Here is an 11,719-nt window from a genome sequence, read left to right on the forward strand (position 1 = left end):
ACATCTTGAAAAATTAGAAAGTTGGTATTTCTTGTATTTAAGAAGATATTCAATCATTTATTGGTTCAATTATTCAGTAAACACCCTCTGACAACCTAATTATGGGCCAGGTATTGAACCAAGAGTTGAAGACACAAAATAAACAAAATGATCCCCTGCCTTTAAAGAGCTCATTGTCTATTTGGAGGATGGAAAGGTAGAGATGGGAGGACAAGAAAGGAAATAAAGCGAACATTTGAAATTGTAATAATAAAGGAGGGCACAAGCTATACAATCTTAACACCAAGTCTTTGAGTCTAGTATCTTTTTTCCAATGGAAAAATGAGGAAGCCAAATTATAACTTTATTTTTATTCTCTGTATTTCAAATGTATAATAAATAAATTAGAGTTCTCACTTTGGAAAGAAAAAAAGGGAGAAAAAGAATTTTGAAGTTTTCATGAGTGAATTCTACCTCTAAAGGACAGTGAAATGCAGAAATTTTATTAACTGGGACATTATTACAAGGCATAGCAATAATATGAATGTTATCATCTGAAGACTGACTTAAAGATCAACTGTAAGAAATCCCACAAGACCACAGATCTCAATCTATACCCTAGAACAGACAAATGTGCAAATGTCTTCTGGATAGCCTACACATCGGTAGTTGGTGATTATAATACAATAAAATTAATATCTCCGTTCTTGGCAATAAGTACATCTCAGCAAATAAATATACGATGTTCCAAAAATGCCAATATTTACTATCTCCTTAAAAGAAAAGCTATAGGTATCAGGAGGAGGAGACTTCAAAGTTAGAGGAAAAAATATTCAATTAAAGTAATATAAAAATTATTGCTTTGGAGCATGGTTCTCAAAGAGTGGTCTGGGGAATCCCTGGAGTGAAGATCCTTTCAGAAAGTCTATGGAGTAAAAACTATTTTCATAACAACACTAAGGTATTTTTACTGCTCATTCTTTCTTATGTGTACAGTGGGGTTTTCCAGAGACTCCACAATATGTGACATCATCACTCTGTCAGCAAATAGAATATATGCCTGTGTATGCCTATATTCTAAATTTTTTCATTTTTAATTTATAGTATGTTAAATATTGATGGATATGACCTATACAAACTAAAGCTTTTGAAGATCCTAAATAATTTTAAAGAGTATAAAGAAATCTTGAGACAAGTTTAAGAATAATTGCCTTAAAGGATAAACCTCAACTGAAAGGGTACACCTCACCAAATTTCGTCATATTTTACATGAAGAAACTAGATTGTAGGTTTCAAGGAGAAAGTGACTGTTTAGGTCTGGCTCAGAATCCAGCATAGTGCCAGGCACATAACAGGCAATAGAATATTTCATAAAATAATGAATTAATAAATACATACATTTATAAGTGAAATATTTGCGGATTTATTCAAAGTCACATAAAATGTCAGCAGCAAAGTCAGAACTATATTTCAGGCCTACTGTCTTCTATTCCTGCGCTGTTGCTCCCTAGATCAAGAATACTTTTGTTTTTGTCCATTTCTGTTCTGTAATCTGTTAAAAGTACGGATAGTCAGATATCATCAATGTGAGATGACTACCTTCTTATGCTGTTATGTGAGCTGAGAACTATATGGTTTTTTTCCTACCCTTACGCATAATCAGTATAGAGTGATACCAAAGGGCTGTTATCAAAAGGAAATGGCAAGAGTGATCAGACAAAATATAACTTTCTGGGCTTTTCTCACAACAGAGTTGAATTTTTTATGATTCATTCTTATTCTAATTCCTAGTCTCCTCTTCCTTTCTTTGGTCACATCGTTAAACTTCTAGCAAGCCTTTTTGTTAGTGCAGTCGGTAGTTCCCAGACTGCAAAGAGTAAATATTTTTTGACATACACTTTATACTCTCAAAGTTGCTTTGAACAACGCCTGGCATTTGTAACAGAGGTGAGAGAAGTTTGCTTGTTACCTTACTGAGAATTACAGAAATGTAAGACCTATCTAGTACAAAGAAAAACAGGAAAAAGAAAAATATGTCTACTGACTTGTATTTGGCCACCTAAACTCGTACTCCCATGAGAAACTGCTTTCAAAGATGGACAACCTAAAACAAAGCCAACAAGCTGGCGACCAAGCTCTCCTAGTCAACCAGAAGGAACTCTCACGCTTCACAATGACACTACCTTGTATCCTTCCTGAAAGCAGCCAAAGCTAGGCCCCTGGACGTCGGAACATGGTAAAGATTCCTACAGCTGGGGAATCTGCCTGCTCTGGGGCCCTGGGACAGTTGCAATCACTGCTACTGGAAAAGGAATATATATGTTCTCAAAACTTCTTGAGCACCTCTTAGTTCATTCAATACTGACCTCTAGAGGAGCTGATTAGGTATAGTTGATTCTCATTATTCACAGTAGTTATGTTCTATAAAGACACCGCCAACACTGAATAAGTGCTTAGTGAACTCCTGCTCCTAGGGAAAATACAAGGTTAGGTTCCTGTGAGCCCCTACTCATAATACTTTCATCAACTAATCAGTATATAAGCTTGTTTCATATGCATTTCAGTTTAAAGATGTCTTATTTACTATATATTGTCGATTCATTAACATTGCATTAAATGCTAAAAGCACTACAACTCAAGCCTGAATGGAGCTTATCTAACACACATTTTTCCATAAAGAATTTTGTTTTCCTAAGTCATATTATAATCTTTTTTTTTAATTGTGGTAAAATATACATAACATAAAACTGATCATTTAACCATATTTAAGTGTGTTGTTTCGTGGCATTAAGTACATTTACATTGCTGTGCAACCATCATCAATATCTTTGGAACTTTTTGATCTTCCCAAATTTTGAAATTTTTAATTTTCCCAAATTGAAAATCTGTGTCTATTAAACACTAGCTTTCCCCCTGCCCCAACCCTCCTCCTAGTCCCTGGCAACCACCATTCTACTTTCCATCACGGCCTCCTGTGTCTAGAGCAGAGCACTTCAGCATTATGCTTGGGGCCATTTTAAACAGTAGAAGCACCCCAAAAAAAGGATACAAAACATGTGAAAAACATGGTACTAAAGAGACTCCAAAAAAGAACATTTGTTTATGGCACGAGAACTTAAACAAGGCAGAGAATTGCCTTATTTGACCTCAGCTGGGTACCTGCCTATCAGAAGCCTCAAATTTTTCACCATCCTGCACATGTGCATGGAAGACCACAAAAGTGTCATGAGTATTGATTTGGAGGTTAAAAATAAATTTTAATAAGTAGGCAAATATGCAAATATGGAATCCATGAATAATGAGGATTGATCATATGTGGAAATGACAACCGTTGTTCACTTTATTCCAGGAAGTAAGAATAAAGAGCTGAAACATGCTTTGTAATAGGGCTGACTTAGAAAATTTTATTTGCCTCAGAAGCCTAGAGGCCTATGTGAAATGATAATTGGCAGCTACAACCTGAAGCAGTTCTATTTCATGTGGAGGATAAATTTAAGCATAATCTCAAACCCCTCTGCATGAAACAAAAACCAAGCACTCAAGTACCAGTGATCAATCACTTACTATATGACAGGTGCTATATTCAGCAATTTGCATGCATTATTAAATTACATCCCCCCAAAACTTTATGAGGACACCAAAGGCTAGCGAAGTTATGTATCTCATCCATTATTTCATAGTAAAAAGTTGAGATTTGAACTCAGGTCTATCTGACTCTAGAGGCTGAGTTCTCAACTGCTATGCAAATTCTAATCAAATTAAAAAAACAAAAGATTTGACTTCACAGAAGTGCATAGGAGCATATGTTACGATTATTATAACCTTACAAAGATTTATACATTGAAAAATAAATTTACCAAATAAATAAAACTTTATAAGCCTGATCCAATACTGTTCCATAACAAAGAATATCTGAAATCCTTCAGGGCATCTGGTTTGTGTCTGGTTTTCCTTAATCTTTAATGATGGGCAAATCTAATGCATTATGTAAGGCCATTTTTTCTCAAGAGATGTAGATACCTCTTAAGAATTTGATGAAAATGCATTAACTTTTCAGGCTACTGGGTTGCATTTTAGTGCACTGAGGCAGTAAATTAGTGTACAATGTGTAAAAGTGGTAGTGACCTAAAAAATAAATATTTGATATGAGCCATTGCATTCTTTTGGAAAAAAAAATTAATGGATTAACTGTTAGTCCTTAGCTTCCCAAAAAGGAGTAGGAAGAAGAAATCTCCTGTGGCATGGAAATAGCTTCTGTTTCTTGCTGACTATGTTTGTTTAGCTCTTTAATAGTCCATTTGATCAGATCTTGTGGTTCCCAAAGCTAAAGTTGAGAGTTTGATCCCGACAGAGGCCACTTACATTTAGAGAACAAAAAGCTCTATTCTCTGCTCCCAGACCTTACCCCAAATCCCTGCCAGGTGTCTGCCCTCTGGTCAAAATGAGAAACTGGCAAAAGGGTGCAAACCTATCACATTATTGGGAAACAAAAAAATGGGCACCCTTTTATTATGGCACTCTTTCCCTTTTATGTGTTCGCAATGTCCTCACATAATTTATAGAGAATAGATACTATATTTTTTGCTTTTACCACTGGAAATCTGAGGCAAACTGTAATAAGTGCTGCATTGCCAATCATAAAATCCATTATCTTCTTATTCTAAGTTTGGAGATTTTTCTACTGGCTAACATCCTCTTAGTAATAAACAATGAAGAAACATTTTCTGAGCAATATTAGTCTGCAACTTTAGAAAACAAGAATAGTAATCAGTCAATATCTGAGCACAATTTTCATATTAATAAAAGGTATTAAATCATTTACAAATAATTCCACATGCAATATAACATTATAATAAGTATGATTTTCAAAATGTGCTAAAAATTTAGTCAGGAAAGTAAGTTTCTCAAATTATAGCTGAAAATCACCAGTATCACAATCTTGACTTTTCATTCAGATTTTCCTAATTAAAATTTATATTTCCCTAATTCCACAGAACTAAAAATAATTTAACAAATAAAATTCGTTTTACTTCAAATGCTTGCATAAATAATATAAAATCATTTTAATTCTTGAGGAAGTACCATTTCAACTTTTTAAGTATGAGGTGTAAATTAATATTTACTTATTTAAATTATAACCTGAGTTTCACATATGAAGATTAATAAGATTTAAGTGTAGTTTATATTACTGTTAACATAGACTTTAATTTTTCAAATGTCACATTTATCTTTCATTATTTGTAGATTTATTTCTTTTATGAAGTACTCAAATGAATCAGCTCACCCTTGAGTGTAACAAAATACTGTTTGGTGACTTGTGACAGACAGGGTTTTAACCTCTGACAGCGAGATTCATTGTGGAGCAAGAGCCAATCATAGATCCTGACGACACTTGTCTCATCAAAGTTGGAATATAAAAAGCCACTTGGAATACAGTATAAAAGATTCACTGGTGTGGCAAGTTGTCTCTCTGACGGTACAGGCATTAAAATTTTGCTTGGCTTTACTCAACAGCAAAACAAAAGTAAAAGAAGGAAATAAGAACAAGGAAAAAAAATTGTATTGATTTTAAAATCATGCAAAAACTGCAAATCTATGTTTATATTTACCTGTTTATGCTGATTGTTGCTGGTCCAGTGGATCTAAATGAGAACAGTGAGCAAAAGGAAAATGTGGAAAAAGAGGGGCTGTGTAATGCATGTACTTGGAGACAAAACACGAAATCTTCAAGAATAGAAGCCATAAAAATTCAGATCCTCAGTAAACTTCGTCTGGAAACAGCTCCTAACATCAGCAAAGATGCTATAAGACAACTTTTGCCTAAAGCTCCTCCGCTCCAGGAACTGATTGATCAGTACGATGTCCAGAGAGATGACAGCAGTGATGGCTCCTTGGAAGATGATGATTATCACGCTACGACAGAAACAATTATTACCATGCCTACAGAGTGTAAGTAGTCCTATTAGTGTATATCAACAATTCTGCTATTGTTCTAGTGTTTATGAAAACCGGATCTATTTTCAGGTTCTTTTAACAAGCTGTTGGCTTGTATGTAAACGGGAGAAAAAGAGTTTTTTTCCCTCAAGATTTCATGAGACATGTACTAATGAGGCCAATATCTGAAAATGCTTGCATAGCACTGTTATTTACTTTAATGTGACAGATATAACATGCTTGTGCTTTCAAAGCTTAATACCACCAAAGCAACTACTGAGAGATACTACAAGCAATGTTAAAACTTTCATGAAATTTCATAATTGCATTTGGTTGCTTGAAATATGCATTTATAAGTAACAACTTTTTTCACTAAGAATAGAGCAAGAAAAAAATTTGTAGAGGTTTAAGCCTATTTGAGCATGTGCCGAATACCTAGAATGACTTGTTATTCAAAGCTATTTCTCACAGTGTTTTTATGTTCTTCACAAATAAAATATTTAATTTTGAAAGCAATTACACTAGAGTATGAAAAAATATTTTTACTATTTTAATGTATTAATAAGAGCAAAAATTAAGTAAACATAGCATAATGATTATTATGAATTAAATATCAAAAAATGCCTAAGAAATAAACATTTTAAACAAGTAGGTTCTGGCTTACAAAGTCCTACTTAGACCTTGACCATGGTACTACTGTTGTGGGTACCCAGTCTGCATATTTCCAAGCAGCCACACTGCTTAATAACTTTCTAGAATATTATTTCATTCTTCATGGAGAGAGGACTAATACCTGTAATATCTATGTTGCTTCTGAAAGATAATGTATTTCATACCATTCCTTTTGCAGTCAGTTCAAAACTATAGTCAAGGAAAGGGAGAGAAGCACCTCAGGAGAAGGCATGACAAGAAAAGATTTTGTGCCATGTGTCTGTGATCTTGCTTTATACAGTGCTTTATACACTCTAAATTGGACTTGAAACTATTTCAAAATACTGCTTTCTTTATTAAGTAATCAGGTTATAATGCAACAAGTAATTTTCCTTTAAGACTCTGCTATCAGATAGTCCTGGAGTAGATTTGCTTTATTTATAAACAATCTTGGAAAAACCAAGAGGAAAGAAATTTCTAAGTACTTCTGCTTACACTGATAGCCTGGCACTGAGGATAATATTTGCTAACTTTTGAGACAGACTGAATGGAACATTTACATTTTGGTGCTAAATACCTGCTTAGTTTTGTTCCTTTAAAAGGCTATTCCAGAGCCAAAACGTAACAGATGTAGTATATTTTCTACTAACTCTCCAGGCTCAGTTAGCTGCTCAGTGTGTCTTGTCCCCAGGTAATTCAGGCCTGGGGGAAGGGTTCCTTCTTCCAGACTGATTGGTACAGCTGCTCAGTAAGTGTAACTACTCAGATTCCCAAAGAATTCTAAGTGGATGTTCCTCCACGGTGTCTCTTGTTCTCTCTAATCATCATCATTTTAAAATTTCATCCACTGTTCATTCCTTCATAGAATTGTCCTTAGTCCACAGCTCTCTGGAAAGGGAGTAGATTCCTCATAAACAGCTGGAAAAACATATATCTAAAAAATCCGAAAAGCTAGAGTAATTATTTTCTTTGATATTTTTCTGAGTTTTGAATAAAATTCTACAGATGTTTTCATTTTAAAAGACTAAGTATGCACTCATTAATCTAATAGAAAAAATATTCACCACTTAGTATGAAGGGGTTTGTTCATTTTTCATGAGAAATAATTTCAATAACTTTTCTTTTCTTATTCATTTATAGCTGATCTTCTAACGCAAGTGGAAGGAAAACCCAAATGTTGCTTCTTTAAATTTAGTTCTAAAATACAATACAATAAAGTAGTAAAGGCCCAACTGTGGATATATCTGAGACCCGTCAAGATTCCTACAACAGTGTTTGTGCAAATCCTGAGACTCATCAAACCCATGAAAGACGGTACAAGGTATACTGGAATCCGATCTCTGAAACTCGACATGAACCCAGGCACTGGTATTTGGCAGAGCATTGATGTGAAGACAGTGTTGCAAAACTGGCTCAAACAACCTGAATCCAACTTAGGCATTGAAATCAAAGCTTTAGATGAGAATGGTCATGATCTTGCTGTAACCTTCCCAGGACCAGGAGAAGATGGGCTGGTAAGTGATAACTGAAAACAACATTCTAACAACCTTGTTATGTTCTCATCATAATGTGAATAGTGGAAAATAGCTACCAATTTCCTATGCTCATAGGCCAGACAAAGGTATCTTACCCTAATGGTAGCCCTGTACCCAATAAAAGTAGGTATATAATTTCATATCTTATGAGACACACTCTTGATACTTTTACTTTGCATGAGGATTAAAAAAAAAGTTATACTATAGTCCTTAACTTCTTAGTTAGTTCTTTTGAATTGAGAATGAAATATAAAGTGCTTTCCATGGATATGCTACATGATTATATGAATAAAAACATGAAATCTTTGTGGTGGATTCTAGTACATATTTAACAAATTAAAACTTTTTAGTTCCCCCATAAGAGTGAAATATGTTGAAATTTTTTGGCTTTACAAAGTAGAAAAATAAACTTTTAAAATTATAATTAAAATAAAAATGCTTTTATTTATAGCAATTAACTAAGTATAACATGTTTAGGCTTATATTACATATACTATATTTAAGGTCCCTCATGATAAATGTTATTTTATAGGCTGTGAATACACTGATGTATATCTAGATTACTTTGTGAATTACGCTAATAAAATTAAATTTCCAGGCTAGTTAACCTGTGCTGCTCAGCTTATTTCTGAGCTGCATCACCATTCTTTTGTAAGAGTTTACTTAGGTAATGCCAACTAACTTAATATCAGACCAAGCTACTGACTTTTTATATATTATAAAAAATAATAAAACAAATTTAAAACCTAGTATAAATTTAGTGACTCATGTTTCTGGCTTACCTATGCTTGTGTTTACTCCTGTTTTCAAAAAGTTATTTAATGTGACCATATATTTCACTTCCATCTATTGACATAATTTATAACAAAAGATTATATTTGCAAGCAATAAATGTTTTCTATATTTTTAAATGATCTTACTTATAAAGAATATATAATTAGTCAGATCTACTTTAATAAAAACATAGCCTTTATGTAATTTTCCAATGAGCTATTTTTCTTTAAATATGCTACATAAAATGTTACTCTCAAAATGGTGTTATTGTTTTTATAATCTTAAAGAACAATTAACTACTAGGTTTATTTTGATTTTGGTATAGGATAAAAAACTACTATTAATTATTTAAGAAAATGTTCTTTTTTTTTATAGGTAGCTTTTTAATGATCAAAGTTAGTGATGCGATAGGTTTTGTTATTAAACAGATGGTTAATATGACGTATTCCTCAGATTTTTCTATGTAAAAGGGAAAAAAGTCTCAAATGCATGAAAAGATTGGGGCAGGGAAAGGATTAGAAAATTATTGTTTAAATTTCTGAATAAAAACATTTTTCAGTGAAAGAATAAAAGAAATATTGTACCTTTTTCTGAATCTGTCCCTCCCTCTCTTTAGAGTTTCTCTTTCTAACCCACTATACATACCACCACCTTCATCACCCTACCTTCCTTTCCCCTTTTACAATCCATATAGTGTGGGGAGGCAACTATTTTGTTCTGGCGTTAATATCCAAGGTTTCCTGAGTGGAGGATGGATGAGTATACCTATCCCTCTAGGAGTCATCAGACTTATTCAGCCAACATAATTGACAAGTGAGAAGAATGGGAGTAACCTCTTCCCTCTCTCTTCCCCTCACTCTCTATTCTCATAAATATTCTGTAAATATTTTCAGAGCCTCTATTACATGCCAGGCATTTGGATAGTCAACCTGGGGAAAACAAAAATTAAAAAGACATAGATCCGACCACAGGGGAATTTGTATTGTTGCTATACTCTTTTGAGCCATAAGAATCAAGCCTAGTGTAGATTAAAATTCCTTAATGTTGTCTTTTAAAAATAAATGTGGTGTAAGAAATAAGATTAGTTTCTTTCTTCAATAATGACTTCTTGAGGTAGAAAAGTGATTCAGACTCTATTAATATTCTGATTGTTTTTTCCTTTTTATATAGAATCCCTTTTTAGAAGTCAAAGTAACAGACACACCGAAAAGATCCAGAAGAGATTTCGGACTTGACTGTGATGAGCACTCAACAGAATCTCGATGCTGTCGTTACCCTCTAACTGTAGATTTTGAAGCTTTTGGATGGGATTGGATTATTGCACCCAAAAGATATAAGGCCAATTACTGCTCTGGAGAGTGTGAATTTGTATTTTTACAAAAATATCCTCATACTCATCTTGTACACCAAGCAAATCCCAGAGGGTCAGCAGGCCCCTGCTGTACTCCCACAAAGATGTCTCCAATTAATATGCTGTATTTTAATGGCAAAGAACAAATAATATATGGGAAAATTCCAGCCATGGTAGTAGATCGCTGTGGGTGCTCATGAGAGTTTCATTTGGTTCATAACTTCCTAAAATATGGAAGGCCTTCCCCTCAACAATTTTGAAACTGTGAAATTATGTACCACAGGCTTTAAGCCTAGAGTATGCTACAGTCTATTAAGCACGAACTACAGTATATGAAATAAAGAGAGAATATATGCAATGGTTGGCATTTAACCATCAAAATAAATCATACAACAAAATGTTTTATGATTTCCAGAGTTCTTGAACTAGGAGATCAAATTAAATTTATGTTCATATATATATATGTGTGTATATATATATATATATATATAAAACAACATATGCAGGTAAATGAAAGCAATTCTCCTTGTGTTCTAGTGAATTAAAGGAGAATGCTTGAAAGTCTATTTCTTTAGAGTTTCATTTAGTATTTACAGAAAAATCTATATATAGTATTGGTAAAGTGCAGGATTGTTATATACCATCATTAGATCATCCTTATACACTTGAATTTATATTATATGACAGCATACTTGGTAAGATGAAATTCCACAAAAATAGGGATGGTATATCATATGCAAGTTCCCATCCCTATTATGATTGGTACAGTACATTAACAATCAATGCCAATGGTGCTAATACAATTGGCTGAATGGCTGATGTTATCAAGTAGAAAACATTCAGTAAAATAACAAGTTCCTTCTTTCTTCAGGTGCACTTTCATACACCTCCAAACAGGGAATGGATTTTCTTTAGTAAAAGAAGAATCATTTTTGTAGCATACTTGGAGAAACTGCATTATCTTAAAAGGCAGTCAAAAGTATTCATTTTAATAAACATTTCAAAATTACAAAAATTTCAAAATTACAGCCCGCCTTTGCAACACTGCAGTTTTTATGATAAAACAATGAAAATGACAGATTCTATCAATATTGTATAAAAAGACTTTGAAACAATTATGTTTATATAATATGTATACAATATTGTTTTGTAAATAAGTGTCTCCTTTTTTATTTACTTTGGTATATTTTTACAGTAAGGACATTTCGAATTAAATAAAAGGACATGTCATATATGACAGAAAAGCAACTGTTTATATTTCAGAGCAAATTAGCGGATTAAATAGTGGTCTTAAAACTCCATATGCTAATGGTTAGATGGTTATATTACAATCATTTTATATTTTTTTACATTATTAACATTCACTTATGGATTGATGATGGCTGTATAATGTGAATGTGAAATTTCAATGGTTTACTGTCATTGTATTCAAGTATCAACGTTCCACTATTTTAATACTTATAAATATTAAGCATACCAAAATGATTTCACTCTA

At 33.1% G+C, this 11,719-nt stretch overlaps 1 protein-coding gene across 1 annotated transcript; it reads left to right on the forward strand.

The window, feature by feature from the left end:
- The first annotated feature begins 5,513 nt into the window (after nt 1-5,513).
- Nucleotides 5,514-10,472, forward strand: MSTN (myostatin). Its single transcript, XM_011356082.1, has 3 exons — nt 5,514-5,928; nt 7,705-8,078; nt 10,044-10,472. The coding sequence occupies exons 1-3, from the start codon at nt 5,556-5,558 to the stop codon at nt 10,422-10,424; spliced, it is 1,128 nt and encodes a 375-aa protein (XP_011354384.1). The 5' UTR covers nt 5,514-5,555; the 3' UTR covers nt 10,425-10,472.
- Nucleotides 10,473-11,719: the final 1,247 nt, after the last annotated feature.

Source organism: Pteropus vampyrus, unplaced genomic scaffold, assembly GCF_000151845.1.
Source record: "Pteropus vampyrus isolate Shadow unplaced genomic scaffold, Pvam_2.0 Scaffold2, whole genome shotgun sequence".
NCBI classification, from domain to species: Eukaryota; Metazoa; Chordata; class Mammalia; order Chiroptera; family Pteropodidae; genus Pteropus; species Pteropus vampyrus.